General features: G+C 49.5%; 5 protein-coding genes across 5 annotated transcripts; 4 read left to right on the top strand and 1 right to left on the bottom strand.

Moving 5' to 3' along the window:
• Positions 1–37: 37 nt before the first annotated feature.
• On the top strand, positions 38–4,847 carry BP5553_09984 (Uncharacterized protein; the record flags this gene model as incomplete). Its single annotated transcript, XM_032018607.1, has 4 exons — positions 38–274; positions 332–3,442; positions 3,492–4,113; positions 4,162–4,847. The coding sequence occupies 4 exons, from the start codon at positions 38–40 to the stop codon at positions 4,845–4,847; spliced, it is 4,656 nt and encodes a 1,551-aa protein (XP_031865444.1).
• A 1,320-nt stretch (positions 4,848–6,167) lies between these two features.
• On the top strand, positions 6,168–6,694 carry BP5553_09983 (uncharacterized protein; the record flags this gene model as incomplete). Its single annotated transcript, XM_032018606.1, has 2 exons — positions 6,168–6,381; positions 6,459–6,694. 2 exons carry the CDS (start codon positions 6,168–6,170, stop codon positions 6,692–6,694), a joined length of 450 nt encoding a protein of 149 aa, XP_031865443.1.
• Positions 6,695–7,515: 821 nt separating this feature from the next.
• BP5553_09982 (EF-hand protein) lies at positions 7,516–10,554 on the top strand (the record flags this gene model as incomplete). Its single annotated transcript, XM_032018605.1, has 1 exon — positions 7,516–10,554. The coding sequence occupies one exon, from the start codon at positions 7,516–7,518 to the stop codon at positions 10,552–10,554; it is 3,039 nt and encodes a 1,012-aa protein (XP_031865442.1).
• Positions 10,555–12,909: 2,355 nt separating this feature from the next.
• BP5553_09981 (uncharacterized protein) lies at positions 12,910–14,316 on the top strand (the record flags this gene model as incomplete). The annotated part of the gene is made up of 3 exons (XM_032018604.1): positions 12,910–13,072; positions 13,184–13,963; positions 14,018–14,316. 3 exons carry the CDS (start codon positions 12,910–12,912, stop codon positions 14,314–14,316), a joined length of 1,242 nt encoding a protein of 413 aa, XP_031865441.1.
• A 949-nt stretch (positions 14,317–15,265) lies between these two features.
• BP5553_09980 (uncharacterized protein) lies at positions 15,266–16,399 on the bottom strand (the record flags this gene model as incomplete). The annotated part of the gene is made up of 1 exon (XM_032018603.1): positions 15,266–16,399. One exon carries the CDS (start codon positions 16,397–16,399, stop codon positions 15,266–15,268), a length of 1,134 nt encoding a protein of 377 aa, XP_031865440.1.
• Positions 16,400–16,484: the final 85 nt, after the last annotated feature.

The raw sequence follows: 16,484 nt of genomic DNA, 5'->3' as shown, positions 1-16,484 counted from the left end.
GTCTTCTTCTTCGAGCATCTAGCTCACCCAGCTCCCAATGGCTTCACGGGAAGAGGTTACGCTCCCGGCGACGCGCCCAAAGTCACGGAAGTCGCTCGCACATATCCCAACAGCGAGAATGATGGATCAAGAGAACATGACGGCGGATATCGGAGCATTAGGAGGCGGGAAGAGGGCCACACCAGGTGACAAAGGCTCGAAAAAGTCGAGAAGTAAAAGTATAGGTCCTGGGGGGTTGGATGCGCTCAAAAATTCCAGTGGAAATCGCCGAAAGGTACCTACAGGCCTACTCATTCTTCGCCCGAACAATTGATCACTGATTATGCCAAAGTCCCTAGCTGCTATTCCTCAGCCGCTTCCAAGGTCTATTTTGAAGCCGACCATGCCGCCGCTGCGAGAAATTCCCGCCCACATCTCAGCTCGAAAAGGGGGTCCGAAGAAATCTACCCCGCCATCGGCGCAGAAACCAGAAGATTTAATCGACTTCGCCTTGTCTCCCGGACCTGGCGCAACTATAACTGGGGCCGACCGCCTCCCGAATCCTTTTCAGATGGACGGTAATCCTGCTGTTAATGAGACTCGCGTTACGTTGCGTACGGAAGAGGAACAACACTCTGCAGCAAGGGACCGGGACGAGAAAGAGAGGCAGGAACTGGAAAAGGAGATCATTTCTCGACGGGATGCTCGTAGGAAATCGCTTGCGAATCGCCGAGTATCATTTGCGCCAGAGGCTACACTTCATACTTGGGATGTAGTCGTTGAGTACCAAGACTCCACCACCTCATCGAATGCAACGAGCTCAACTCGCCACGCCTCTTCGGTATTCGGTGGTTCTGTTGAGTCACCATATTCACAAACACCGAGTCTCCCAGACTCTGATGCTTCTGAGACTCCTTCAACACCACCAGAGCAAGCAGAGGGAGACAAAAATGTTGCAAGTCTTGACCATCAACATGATTTGCATCAGGCAAAGCGACGTCGAAGCTCGGGGATACCTCCTATGAATTTCAACAGCCTCGATGATGAAGCATTTTCTTCAAGTCCATTCAGTGGTAGCTCCGCAGGCGATGCTTTTGAGGTCGGGGGGGAAGAGGCAGATTCTAACTCGAACAGCGACTCAGATGACAACGAAACCGCAATGAGTATTGATGGAGGAGAGACTACCGATATGTCTATGGCATCAATCAAGTCCGGCTCAAGTACCGGGTCTAGTAGTCGCTTAGATCAGGCTCTGAGAGAGGCGGCCCGTCAAGCTGGTACTCAGGGTATCGAATTTGATGAAGATGGAGATCAAGAGTTGACCGAAGAAGAGGTTGTTGCGTCATTTGCACCTTGGGCAAAGTCTGCTTCCGTACAAAATCTCGAATCTCAACAGGACCAAGAAAACATCAATCCATTTTCTGCCGCTGTCAAGGAGAATACCCTACAACCCAGTACCGAACCAGCTGATGACGATATAACAATGGAAATGACCCGTCCAATGGGTGGTATAGTCTCGGGGAAAGAACCAGATGACGACGAAATGTCAATGGACGTAACGCGAGCATTAGGAGCAATCATCTCTAACAAGTCTTCTAACAGCCCAGGTACGAGGCGCAAACCTATAACCCCTAGTCGACGTCAGAGTATACGCCGGAAATCTACGAGCAAAGAATCATCAATGGCCGATGGTACAATGGAGCTTACGGCAGCTGTTGGCGGTATTTATCAGGCGCCAGATACAACAGCCTCGGACAACGACGAAGACATAACCATGGAATTTACGTCAGTCGTTGGGGGTATGCTGCCTCAAGGAAACCCTTCAGCGAGAACCCGTAAACTTTCCATACTAGCTACGCAAAAGAATCGCGACACGAGACCCCGGGAAAGTATAGATTCTAGCCTTGGAGACGACACCATGGATATCACCACCGCTGTTGGAGGCATTATCCCATCCATTTATTCGCCTTCACAAGACGAGCAAGATGCAACCACTGGCATGGAGATAACCACTGCTCTTGGTAGCATTTTGCAACCAGGGCCAGACCCGAGAAGCCGAGCGGAGGCAAAAAGGGTCATGGAAGTAGAGACAGATTTAGGCAGCTCCCCGTTCCAACTAGAAGTTGCAACTAGCCCTCTAAAAGAATCAGCGCCAGTACGTACAGTGGCATCAGAAACAGGTAGCCCGAGTCTCGCTGCATTCCGTGGGAACGGCCTTCGTCGTAGCACTGAGGCAAGACGTTCCACTAGTCCAAGAAAATCCAAACTTGATTCTTGCAGTACACCAGTTAAGAATCCAACAACGCCATCAAAACGACTGACTCCCCAGCCTGTTCGCCCAATTACACCCGGGAAGACCCCTCCTTCAAGAAGTGTTGCAGTTCGTTCAACATCGCCGAAACGACTACTCAAAACCGAATTACGGGCCGCTTCCTCCAATTCGCAATCTGCCAAAGTCAAGCAAGCGGTGACCCCAAGCCAGCTGTTCCAGAAGAATCAGAATACTGGAGTTTCAACCCCAACTGTGGTGCTAGCACCTCAGCGAAGGCGTTCTTCGGGTATCGGTCTTGACCGCGAAGGGCTTGGCTCCCCCCGAGTTGCTGCTCTTCTGGATCGACGCGGATCAATTGGCAAGCAAGCAAAATCCTTTGTGGCCAGTCATCTTAGCGAAGTTACCCGCGGTGTGCGTTTTGATGCGCCTCGGGCTATCGAAGAGGAGGTTAACAATGAGTGTAACCAAGAAGAGGATTGTGAAAACGGGCGTAGCATCATGGATCGCGAAGCAGATCATCCCGACGATGAGAAGGATGCCACCTTGAACCTCAAGGAGATGATCCAAAGTTTGACGCCCAAGAAGCGGCCCTTGAAAGGGCGTAAGAGTTTGCACGTAGGCGCTGCTAAAGGGGTATTGGGGAAACGCCCGGCTGAGTTAGATGACGATGAAGATGACGATGACGATGGGGGGGTTAAACGTCTTAAAGGCCATCAAGGCAGCCCAGTAAAAAACGTCAGGCTTCAAGGGCCTCCATCTAAGGCCGAAACAACCGGACGTCTTGCTCGTGTTGCTCGTAAGAGCCTGGGAGAAACCGCCGATTCTGTCGTCGCCCCACCGATCTCTTCTACAGACATATCCAAGGCTACGACTCCTCGCAGCCAAGGTTATTTCAAAGATGCCGAAGCTAATCTCACGGGTCAAATGGTACCTTTGACGGAGAGAAAAGCCGTCGGCGACCCACAGATCAACGAGGGAAGTGTTGAGAATGGCCGTATCCAACTACAGGACTTTTTAAATATGACCAATATCCGCTTCATGGAATTGACGACAACCAAGCGTAGACATACCATTGCCGCGAAACTATCAACTGATGATCCAAAGGATCCAAAGGAGGATACCGAAGTATCTCTCGAGGATTGCGTTGCCGCTGGAGCCGCTACTATTCCAATGCTCGAGTTATTTCAACATGTAAGTGTGTTAAAGCTTGGCCTGTGATTAAGTCATTAACGTGATACAGGCTTGTCATGAGCTTAAAAGCTATATCTCAGAAGGTCGGAAAACCGTCCGCGAAATTGAAACCGAGACTTTCGAAGAGAACCCCCCCCTCTTCCGCGAATACATCTCAGCCATGCCTGATATGAAGATCGTCATGGACAATCAGCTGAAAAATGTCAAGACCCATGCAAGACTTCTGAGCAAAGAAATGTGGTATGATTGGCGAATGACTCTCCTCAGCACATTGACAGGGGGTCTTGAAAAGACCAGGGAAGGGATGATTCATGATGAAGAGATTCTAGACCATCAACAAATCTTACTCGACTCTGTGCTTCCCCAGCTCCTTCAAAAGGCCGAAGTACTCGAGCATGAAGTGACTGACCTCCAATCTGCCGCGGAAGACCTAGCCAACTGCGACCCTGAAGAACTAAGTAGCGTTCGCCAGGATCTAATTGCCGTCGATGCGGACATTGAAACGAAAAGGCGGCTGATAACCGATCTGCGTAAACAGCTAGATGCAGAAGAAGTCGAGCTTGGAACAAGTGCCGAGAGAAAGCAAGTCTGCATGGAAGAAATCCGCAAAGCAGAGAAAATTAGGGAAGAGTGCAGAGGATGGACCTCGAGTGAAATTAACTCTTTCAAAGGTTTGTATCCCCCACCTTTCTACGTCATCTGTACTTATTTTTCCATAGCCAAGGTAGATGCTATTGAGCAGGAGCATGGCTGGACCATTACTGGTGTTTCGGGTACTACTACCTCTATGACCTACCGAAAGGACATCGAGCTTGTTTTCGACGCCGCCTCATTTCTCCCGAGCGAAGCCGACAGTTCGGCTAGGCACCCTGTGAATGCACGCCTCGATCTCTGGTACATCGGCGCAAGCAGAGAGCTCAATCCTGAGCCATTGACAGTAGAGCGAGAATTCTTTCTTCAAGCCATTCGTGGCTATATTCGAGGATTATCGCAGGCACAAACGCATGTGAAGGACCTTCTGAAAGCCGTCAGCATTTCCTGGAACAAGGCGGCCACCGTTGTCGATGATATTCTCTTGCTGAACGTGAGCTGTCCTACGCATATTTCCAAAGTATCTGACAATTCCGTAATGATCAAGTCATCGCTCTTGATTGTGCCTTTGACGACAAAAGTCGAACTTGCCGTTCAGTTAACTAGTCAAAGTAGGGAAGAGGGTATTGTTGTTGAGATGGCTCCAAGCGCTACTATTGTCTATGGTGAGAGGTTCAACGAGCCGAAAATGGGGGAATTCCTTCTCAATAGGTGCGGGAATGTAGTTGAGGAGAAGGGGCGGTCTACGAAAGTCTCATGGGGCAACGCCATCGCTGAGTTAGGAGAGAAGCTGCTGGCAAGAGGGCGGAAGTGAGGGTCATTTGGATGAAGTTATGATCATGATATTCCTAGCTTGCACATATTTTCCCCGGTATTATTTTAAGGGCCGGCACGGAGGACTTCAAGGCGAACATGGCGTGCCAGCGTGCTTTGGGAATCTCCCTATGAGACGTAGATATACCCATAAGGAAATTTTTAATTTGTGATGCCAGTATCCACCTCCTATTCTCCACCCAATATCTTAGACCCTCCCAGTCTCCTAAATTCTACATCACCTAAGTATCTTACCTTCCGTAGATGCACAAGTCAATAATCGACCTTCACGTATCCTCTAATGCTCAATCGCAGCCGTAAGGCACTGCTGTGACCCTAAAGGGTAAAGTTGAACAAATTCCTCATCTAGCTACCAATTTTTCTTAAGAACCGACGGGAGGAACTCATACCACTACATCGAAATATATAGAGCGCCAGAAAGCAAGCATCAGGCGTGTTAAGGGCCCGTTGGCCATTTTTCCAACGACTGGATGGATGGTATTACTGCTAGGAGTACTGCGTATAGAAAATAGGTACATACTGTAATTACGAGCTGTGCATTTGGATTAGGCAGCTGAAGATGGAAGTAGCACTAATAGGTAACGTTGAATCAAGGGCTAGGTGATACCAACACGGGTCGACGCACTTTGCTTGAAAAGGGCTAGGTACCTACCTACGTAGGTAAGGATAGAAAAGCTTAGTAGTTATATTCCACGACATAGTCAAGGGCAGTATAGTGTCTATACTTATTGTGTATTATGTGGTAGTGGGATTAATATCAAACTAAAAGAAAACCTATGTTTGTATGTTGATGCCTTGGTATCGCAGATGTCTACCATCAACATCGCGATTTATCCACTTGCTGAATCGGAACCCCCATCGGCCCTAATATCGGAAGGATGAGATGGACGAAATATATCTCATGTTTTCTTACTGTACCTGCATTTATCACCATCCTCTTCATGTCAAGACGTTGCAGGATTGCTCTCACTGGCTCAATAGCGATGACGCTGCGGTGGAATAGCAAGGGTTCTAGCTCTGAAATAAGCTTACCGTGCAGAATATCGCCGGATCGTGAAACCATGTGGCTCGGATCGAGTGTTAAATGGAATGGCAGGACAATCCTCCGGCCTGCCCGTGCCTGAATGACAAGGATATTTTCCGTTGCACGGAGCAAGCCCAGGTGTAGATGTCATGGAGGCATGGTAGATCTTCGAGGCAAATTTTAAACCTCGATGATTATAAGAATGGTCATTTCCTGATTTAACTGCCTCCTCAAGCCATTTGCCATATCAGAATATCCACACGGAAACGAGCGAAAATGCGTTTCACCAATCTCACCACTGCTGCTTTGCTTGCGGCTGTCGCCTCTGCATCACAGACTGTGTATCTAATCCGACATGGGGAAAAGCCTGCAGACGGGGGCGATGGTCTTAACATCCAAGGCCAGCAGCGTGCTCAATGTTTACGGAATGTTTTTGGAAGTGCGTCCCAGTATAACATCGGGTATATCATCGCCGAACAGCCAAAGTCAAGTCAGTAGCCAAACTCTATCCCTATATTATAATTAGAGGGGTGCGGGTAAGCTAACATTTGCAAATGCGCTCTCAAGGTGGAAAACGTACGCGCCCATTGCTGACCGTTCAACCGGTGGCCACCGATCTCGGTCTGACAGTCGATACCTCCTGCGACAAAGACGATGCCAAATGCGTGGCTAAGCTGGTATCGGCATATAACGCAAAAGGAGCCTCCAAGAATATTCTGATATGTTGGGAGCATCACAACTTATCAGATATTGTGGAGGCACTGGGCGCCAACAACCCACCAACCTACCCTGATGACTCGTGAGTTGAAAGAAGAAAAGCCCGCTTTATTGATCGCGTTGTTAATCCAAGGAAAGGTTCAACCTCATATGGACCGATCCCCAGCCATATGGCACCATCACAACAGTTACATCAGAGAACTGCGCGGGGTTAGATAGCTGATAGAGAAGGTCTTTCACGGCCTCATGGACTGTTTGCGGCTCCTCCACATTATGAAAATTCAACAAGCGATTGCCAAAATGGCCAAGCAGAAGCAGGATCCCAACTGTCCAGGACCTTTATGTTCGAATTTAGAAATTCAAAGAGACAACCAAACTTCAATGCGGATAAAGGAAATCTTAAACTCAAATACAGTAATGGCGTGGCTCTTTTAGACATATGTCTCAAGGAATGCATTCGAGGAATATATGAAGATACCCACCGAAGGATGTCACGCTCTGCCCTCGGGTGCTAGCAGTGGACCTACTTGTCCCCCTATGCTTCGCGATATATTTGTATATATAACAACAATGTTCCTTGTAGTAATTCAGCTATGTGTCTTGGCAGCTCTACAAAGTGTAGTCGAAGCCGGAGTTTTTATGTGCTGTAGATGTAGATGAGGCTGCAGGGAAGGCTGAAGCCCGAAGCGAAGTCTTGGAAGGCAGTTTACGACGTATTGCCGTGATGATCCAGTGCTCCAGCAGTGTATTCTAAACACCTCTTTCACAACGCCGTGACTATCTCGTTAAGCCGATACAATCAAAAGATTAGCCCTTACTGCTCAAGGATAGGTAGACCCCTAGCGATGAGTTCCACGGTTAGGTAGACCTCAACGGGTGGTCTTAATGCTTCATCAACAGCACCGATATGTCAGCTTCATCAACCACAGCCTCGAGCACGCTGTCAAGGAGCAGAGCCGCAGTCTTGCTAGTCGCGAGTCTCGCAGCTGCCTGTGGCGCATATTATCTCTATAGCAGTGCTGCGTACAAAGCCGAAGCTGCTGCCCTCCCCGGCGGAGGGCTACATCGAAGAAACGCCATCCATCGACGGCGAAGGCGGAATACTACGACCGACGATGACCCATCCTCCCTGTTCGTAGACAACGATGCCGAACAAAATGAAAACGAAGAAGGGCACTTAGTCGCGAGAACCCTCACTGATGGGGATACCGTGGTGGACGACCAGGCATTCGAGGAGGAATTTGGTTTCAACAATCTGCCACAAGCCTACCAGCGGAATGGCCAGAACATCGTGCAGCTTCTTTTTCGAGTTTCCGAAGACGCCACAAGACGAAATGCCTATGTCCACAGGGGGTGCGGTTGCAATGGCTGTGGCGCGGTGCCAATCAGAGGAATTAGATATCGATGTTCTAATTGTGCCGACTATGACCTCTGCGAGGGTTGCGAATCACAAGGACTTCATACGAAGACCCATATCTTCTATAAGATTAGGGTGCCGGGGCCCTCGTTCGGACCTAAGAATATCCAACCAGTTTGGTATGCGGGAGATCCGGACTCGGTCATGAGGGTGCTTCCAAAGGAGATCACGACGAAACTGTCACGAGAGACAGGCTTCGAGAGGCCTGAGTTGGATGCATATTGGGAACAATGGACATTCATGGCCAACACGGACTGGAGAGAAGACCCAGATGATATCGGCTTGGCTATGGACCGTAAGACTTTCGAGCGTTGCTTGGTTCCCTCCGGTGGTTATAGGCATCCAAGCCCAAGCCTCATATTCGATAGAATGTTTGCCTTTTACGATACGAACAAAGATGATCTCATCGGCTTCCCGGAATTCCTTCATGGCATTGGATACCGGAAAAAGAAGAATAAATGGGCTAGGATTTTTGAGGGCTACGATATAGATGGAGATGGGTACGTTGATAGGAAGGACTTTCTCCGGATGTTCCGCTCATATTACGTTCTCTATCGTCAAATGCATCGGGATATGTTAGAAGGTATGGAAGAGCAGCAGATGAGCAGCACAGAAGCACATCGACTTGTGAACAGCCGACAGCCTCTTAGCAGTGCCTTTGGACAAGACGGACGGTATCCTCGGGCTCCAGATGTGCGTGCAGGCGAAGGAAAAACGTCGCGCACGAATGGAGACCTTGAGATTATCGACGGCAAAGGTGTCATGAATGAAAGTAGCAGTGATACTGGAAACAGGGAAGATATTTTTCGGCAGAATATAATGACTCTCAGTCGATATCACCAACTACTCAGAGACAGTGATAGGCATGGTGGCAGGAATGATAACATGAATAGTGGGGGGTATTGGGAAACTATGGTGAACCCTCCGCAGACACAGGAACAATTGACCAACGTCGTGCGGAATATGAGAAGAATACGAGAACAAGCCGAAGACATACTCCAAGGACGCATAAATGCGAATGGACACTCCCTAGGTGAGCGTACCGGGCAAGATGGGAATAATGATAATGAGGGCTCTTCATCGGAATCTGATGAGGGATCTGTCTCTGTAGCAGGTCAACAGTCATGGCTTCCAAGCTATGTCACTGTAACGGACGAAGATGCTGAGGCGATTGAGGGTCCCGGAACTTGCGTCGACGACGTGAGTCCAGAGAGCCGCCAAACGGTTATCGCTCACGCTGTATATCGTGAGCGCGCTCAGCGGGAGATCTATGACCGGTGGAAGCGGAGACAGTTCTATACGGATGAAGAAGAGGGTGCTGCTCCCCCAAGTGGTTGGAAAGAGGACGACGATGTCCTGGTCGATTCTGCAGTAACAGGCGAAAGCTCAAAATCTCAACATCGGCCTTCAATGCATTCACGGTCATCATCAAAGGTTCGGTTTGCTGAAGACATGGATGATTTTGATACAAGGTCAAATCCCTCCACGTCATCTAGAAGTGTTCCTGAACGATGGGGCGGAATAGAAATCCCCGACGCCGAGCGAGATTCTGGAAAGGAGATCCTATATCAAGTCACGCAACAGGCTTTCAATGAGCTATTGGATCCGCTTTTCAAGGAAAAAGAAGATTTAGCAGTGCAGGCTGCGGAGTTGAAAGACCAGCGGGAGAGATATAGGGCACTGTTTACTACACCTGAATTTGATGCATGGGCCAACGAGAAGGAAGCCGAGGAAACCAAGGGCCGAGAAACCACTCATACACAGGCAGTTGAAACCCGTCCCGTATGGCCAAATTTTCCAGAAACCGAAGTGGAGGAAGTGCGGCAGCGGCCACTTGGAGAGCTTTTAGAGTCGACTGGATACCAGGTGGAAATAACAGACCAACAGAGCGATCATATGCCTGAACTTGTGGCGATCTCAGACCTTCTACAAGGGGGCGCCCTTCAGGATGGTGTTTCGAACGGGAACGAAGATCAGTATCTGTGCAATCACCAACCTTCTGAACCAGCTGATATAACAACCGAACACCTACCTCCTCGATCCCACCCTCCAGCTTTGCATCCGGAGCCCTTGTTATCGGCATCGCCTTCCTACCGTGATCCTACACTCCCACAATTCCGTCCAAACTCAGCGCCTATGGCTCCTGTCACAACCCGAGCGCCTCATTTCTCACGCTTCGCAGAAGACTTACCCGGCGTGGATGCGGAAGATCACGCATTGTTCCCAATTGGAACCGCCGAGGAGCTTTCCCTGACGACGAACAATCACACCGAAGCACAGCCTCAGCCAGAACCTCACGAAACATCGGCCACATCTCAGGAGGCCAATCATGCAGACGGCCAGCCTTCCCAGGAAACATTGTACCTACTCTGGAAATGTGATAATGCCGCTAAGTTAGCGGAGAAGTGTGGTGGATGGGGAAGGTTGAACCTCCAGGAGTTCGAAGTCTTAGTTAAGTTGTTTGTTAAGGAAGGCAAGGGGAACCAAATGGATTATTTAGGGAGCTGGATTGACCTTTGTATCCCGTAATGTATCGGACTTTGGGATGTCGGAGGCGTTGTTGATTGCAAGGGAAGTAAAAATGAGATGGGTGGAATTGTAACATAGCCAAAGCTGTCTTGTAAATTGAGGCGACCATGTAAATTGAGGCGACCAAGTGATGGAACATGCAACTAAAATACGTGCGTCGCGCACCTGCAAGAGTACGAATGAGCCGATATTCTCATTGCCTCAACTCTTACCCTGCATAGCCATGTCGAGATGAAACTGGAGGACGCCAAAAGACAACTGCCTAGTTTTAAGATGAGCGTACTATGCCTACTATGCTAGCTAACCTCGTACGTACTAAGGGTAGCGGCGTGTAACTGCCATCAAGAAGCAGTCGAGCTGCTCCTGGATCAACAAGTCAGTAGCATGTCAGGCGCTCTTGGAAGAGCAACCAGAAAAAGTCACACGGGAGTTGTTAAGCTACTATTAAGAATCCACCTAGGTAGAAACCAATCCCCTAGGCGATGCGTAGGCAACCTATTTGCAATGGTAGAGAGAAAAAGGGCCGCGCTAAGCTATATTTCATAGAATAGGTGGATCAGCGGTAAACCTGTACTGTACGAAGTAGTTCTATAATTATTGAGCCAGAAAAGGTAGCAGGGGTCGCCCATTTTACAATTTAAAAGAACTTGACTAGAGGAGTGCTTGAAACTTTTCAAACATTCTTTCGGTGGACAAGCTACCTCAGGAATGGAGTAGCATCACCTGTGGAACCATTTCTGTTGCATATCGATGGGCGTAGCTCACATTCGGATGACGTTCAAGCACTATCCTGGTCTGCTTTCGCTGGTCTGCTCGAAATCAGTCTATCGAGCACAGCACTACTAGACGGCACTTTGGCAGCGACCAGGAGAGCAAGGAGAGCTGGTCACGGCCTCCGACAGCGGAAGGATATGTAGTTCTCGTGGCAGATCAAGAATATCGGGGCGGCAACTTGTGGCCTGAAGGAAAGACTGGTAGTGGTGGTGGATCACGAATGGAGCGGCCGCTGTACGAAGTAAGTACAGCAAATAGCGACTCAGCCGCACTGCCCTAGTGAGACGCAAGCAGTACGCGAGTACAAAGAACGGACGCCATGGCGTCTCTATGGATTGTTGGAGGGCCTCAGCGATTGCGTCGCTGTGTCGAGAAGGGAACTACTCTGGCTGAAGGGGAGCTCGATTTCCTGCGGGGAGGAAGAGTGCTGGCACCGAACTATGTACTGTACAGAGTACGAGTACCTAGGTAAGGTAGGTATGTAAAAGTAGGTCCCGGCGAGTCGGTGACTGTTGGGATCACACACGGAGAAACATAATATACTCGTTTCTGCTTGGGTCAAGGCGAGATTCCAAAAATACGCCAGAAGTGGGCGTGGCTAGCGTTCTGAGGCTGCTCGTGTTTTGAAGTTTTGATACGAAGTAGAGGTCGAGGTAGTTTTGTGGGTGTGGCTGAGCAAGGCGGTGGCGGTGGTGATGGAGATGGAGATGGAGATGGGTGTTTGATTATTGAGTATTGAGTATTGAGTATTCAGTATTGAGTATTGGGTATTGAGTATTGGGTATTGAGTAATGGGTAGTGTCATTACCTTACCTACCTTGCCTGGTACTTACAGTATTATATTATTATTATTATTATTAGATTGACTCTTGACTGGCGCTGCCGCTGACTAATGAACCGCAACCTGCAACACTGCTGCAACCTGCAACCTCCGTTGTCCGTCGTCCGTCCTGCTGCGCGCGCGCATCTGAGAGTCGGCGACCCCTTATTCCACTCGACTCGACTCTGTCCCTTTATTCTTCCTCCCCATCCTCCATCTCAAACACCCACTCATCCTGCCTCTCCACCTCCCGCTCAACCTCAAACGCTCGCTCCTTCTGTCGTCGCCATCCATATCGATCAATCTCAACCTCAATCTCAATCTCAATTCTTCTCCCTCATCCACCGCTGCTAATCCCATCCCATTCCATTCCATTCCAATACACCCGAACGACATATACTTCAACGCCTGAGCCGCGACCAGGCGTCAGCCGCAGTTGGTCAACATGAGCGTACGCACCCCCCACCCCCCCCCCGTTTCAACTCTTATCCCCATCTCCTCGCGTGCTGCGATCCCATCGTGCCCAGCTTGCTGCTTCTATTATCAATGGCACGCAGTTATCTACCTGGGGATTCATCCGGCTTCCATAACTTAACCGGCGAGCGACAGTTGCTCAGCTAGAACTTGGCTAACAATAATCCGCAGTACGCAGGAGGGTCAGTCATTCCGCAAGCCTCGATGCTTTTTGTTACCTCGTCCTCTAGCCTACATCGTCGTAGCTGTCATCGATCAATACTAACATACAAGTGGGCGGCATAGATATGGAGGGCGTGCAAACCCATATGATCAGAGAGAAGACTCTCCATCGCAATCACAAGGGAGATACGATCCCCCGTCCAATTATGGAGGCCAACAACAACAACAACAACAATACGGAGGCCAGCAGCCGTATGGAGGCCAACAACAATATGGGGGGCAACAGCAGTATGGCCGCCAACAATATGGGAATGCACCAGCGATGGGCCGGGACGACTATGCAGGCAAGCCAATGATGACCTCGACGAGCCGTGGGACTGTTATTAACGCGGGTTCTAGGTCAGAATGTCGAACTCGAACCCCTCACAAACAATGCCGCTCAGGCTGGAAGTAAGGGCTATCCAAGAGCAGTCTTGGACCAATGCACGGCAATAAGGTCCGCAGCAGACGCTATTGAGATGCAGAAGCTGCCCGAATTGAGAAGCTTGCAACAGGCATGCCTCAATAGTGCTGATCCTGGCGCTGCATCTGCAAGGCTGGATCAGGAGAGCGCTAAAATAATGGAAGAATATCACTCCTTGGTCGGCGAAATTAGAATCCTTAAGTCGGATCCTAAAAACCAGGAGCAAAGGGGCCCGACATACGCCCAGGTGCAGGCGGTGGACACCAAGTTAAAGACTTCGATGACTGCGTACAGAACGCTAGATGTTGGGTTTCAAAAGAAATTGAAAGATCAGCTTGCCCGTCAATATCGCATTGTGCGACCCGAGGCATCTGAGGAAGAGGTCAGACGTGCGGTAGATAGTCCGGATGGGGGCCAAGTCTTTTCTCAAGCCTTGATGCAGAGTGACCGGCGAGGCCAAAGCCAATCGGCTCTGAGCGCTGTCCGGAGCCGTCATGCAGAAATCCAGAAGATCGATTCGCAGATGGCTGAACTGGCGCAGTTGTTCAATGAAATGAACGAGCTGGTCGTACAACAAGAAGCAGCTGTTACGAATATCGAGATGAAGGGCGAGGAGGTTGTGGAGCACATGGATAAGGGAAATGCAGAAATTGGCACGGCGATCAAGAGCGCTCAAAAGGCGCGAAAGTGGAAGTGGTGGTGCTTGGGCATTACTAGTAAGTTTATTTCCGCCCTATCCCCTTTGTGCCTACTGACATAAACCCCCCCAGTCCTCATCATCGTCATCATTGTCATCGTCGTCCTCATCTATAAATTCGTCATCTCCGCCCCCGCCGCTGCTGCCCCAAAAACCAAACGTTTCGTCCTCCCTGCTACGGAGCACCGCGTTGTCTCCGGCCAACCCTGGTCTCCTCCTGTCAAAGAGCGCTATGTGGTTCCGGGTCTTGAATGGTCTACCAACGACAAGCCTGTTGTTCCAGGAAAGGGATGGACTCCCGAGAAGAGGATCGTTGTCCCAGGCAAGGAATGGACCCCGGAGACGAGACAAGAGCGGAGTTTCCAAGCATAAGCGGACTATGGGCGTTGGTGCCTTCGCCGTCAGGACAAGAGGAGAGCTCGACTTTGCAACAGATACCTTTGCTTCAAATATTTATAGGCGCATTTGTCTGGCGTTTTTCTTTCCTTATCTGTAGTACCCTCATTTGTTCCCTAACCGTGGGTTGGAGGCCTGTGGAGCTACTACCCACCACATTCATTTGTGTATTTCACCATCTGTCGTTTTGTATAGGACCAAAATCGCGAGTCAAGTTAAGAAAATGTGACAGTCTTGACTCAAAACACAAGAGCGTCAAGGTTGACGCCGGTTTCTTTTTCCTTGTTCCCTTCGAGGCAAGAAAGTGAAGCTGCGCTAGAGGAGTTACAGACACTAGGATACTTTAATTTGAAATTTCGTTTCTGTTAACTTGGAATCGTTCTTGTGATTATATGGTCTGGCTATGATGGACATTCTATGTATAAGTGATACTAATCCACTGAAGCAAAAGTGTTCCGTGTTGGTTTTGCCTACCCGGATGAGAAATGGGCGGTTCAAATCATTCTCCTTCCCGACAAGGGTGGATCACCTCAAGCAGGCGTAAGAACCTAGTTATTGGTTTGCGGCATGGAATGATACGTGCATTCTGCTCTACCACTGACGCAAAAAAACCGCGAGATGAACATATATATGTTGACTGCATGGCGTTAAGGGGTTGTAAAGTGGGTATTGGCCGCCCTGCGACGGAAGGATGATGGAGATGAGGTATCAAAAACGTACTGGTGAGATGTTTCGCCCATATTTACATTCCCTGTTGCGATCCTTATTGCATTTGCGAGGTATTCCTACTCATACTCCGCAGGAAGGCATCGTGTTATGATAGCATCGATTATACTATATGTAGTATATTATAACTAATATATACAAGGAGAGCAGATAGATCTCTCGATAGGAAAGTCAAAGGTCTTTCTCCGGAATAAATCATCTATCCATTCGCACCCCTTCCTTCGCCCTCTCCATCCACATGCCCCGTCCCCACACCCAACCCCTCAATCGCGTTTTCTCCAACCAGCTTCCTCAGAACTTCCATCTTCTTATCGAAACCCTCCAACAGCTCCCTCATTTCCTCGTCACCTAAAGGCATCCCACTCCCTATTCCACCCCCCTTCCCCTTCTCATCTTCGTAACTCAAACTCTCCACGCCTAATCCTTCAATCCTCAACATCAACCCCCTATTCGTATCCCCCGCCCCACCATGGTCATCCTGAGCATCAAACGTAGGAGCCGATTCAATCGAAGCGTTCAAGACCTGCCAGCGCTGGCAGAGGGAGTTTACTGACGTGATAGCATCACCCTTTTCGTTTATGTCGACTATAAGGACCCTTTCCTCTCGCTCCTTTTGCCTTCCTCGTCTCGCTTCCCTCATTTTATCCTTTTCCCGCCCCTTCTTCCTTTTATGACTGTGTCGAACTCCAGAAGATGAAGTTTCCTCCGATGAAGAGGCATCCTCCTCCTCGCCACGTCGCTCTCCCGGCCCATTCCCATTTGCTTCATCGTTCCTACCACCGGGCCCTTCCAAAGACCTAACCAAAGCGCTCGTCAAAACCTCGGTATCCTCGTCATCACTAAACAAATAATGCACACGGTGCGGATGATACGTGCTTTTATTGGCCGGATCATCGACTAGAACGAAGAAGGGCGCAAAACCGGGTGGGCCGGGGGTTTGCGGGGGGATTTGGCCCCTAGAGCTGGTTTCTAGTTGTGAGAGATTCATATTTTGTCTTTGCAGGGGTGGTAGTCGCGATTGGTGGTCAGAACTGGAAGGTGGCAGGTTATGAGAGGAGGATGCGGATGTATTCGCGTGAGGGATGCTCGACGAGGAGGTCGTTTGAGGGATCGATGGACGGGAATGAGATGGTGCTGGAGGTGGAGGCATTGTTCGTACATCCGTATCCTCATCGTTATCTCTATGTCTATCATCTTTCGTCTGCAAAGAAGATATCCTTGCCGGTGGGAGTGGTGGACTCGAAACAGCAGAGGATGGTTCAGTGGCTGGCTGCGGTCGCGGTGGATCTTTGCCAGATGGTGGTGATGTGCGTATTGATGGGGCTGGTGACATTGTGTGCTCCGTACTCATCGACTTGTGTTCAGATTGTTGCTGCTACTAGAAGATGGAATGAAGCATTTTTGTTTATGATAAAGTT

This window comes from Venustampulla echinocandica, assembly GCF_003357145.1.
Source record: "Venustampulla echinocandica strain BP 5553 chromosome Unknown scaffold_12, whole genome shotgun sequence".
NCBI lineage: Eukaryota > Fungi > Ascomycota > Leotiomycetes > Helotiales > Pleuroascaceae > Venustampulla > Venustampulla echinocandica.
This window is presented reverse-complemented; position numbering and strand designations above follow the sequence as displayed.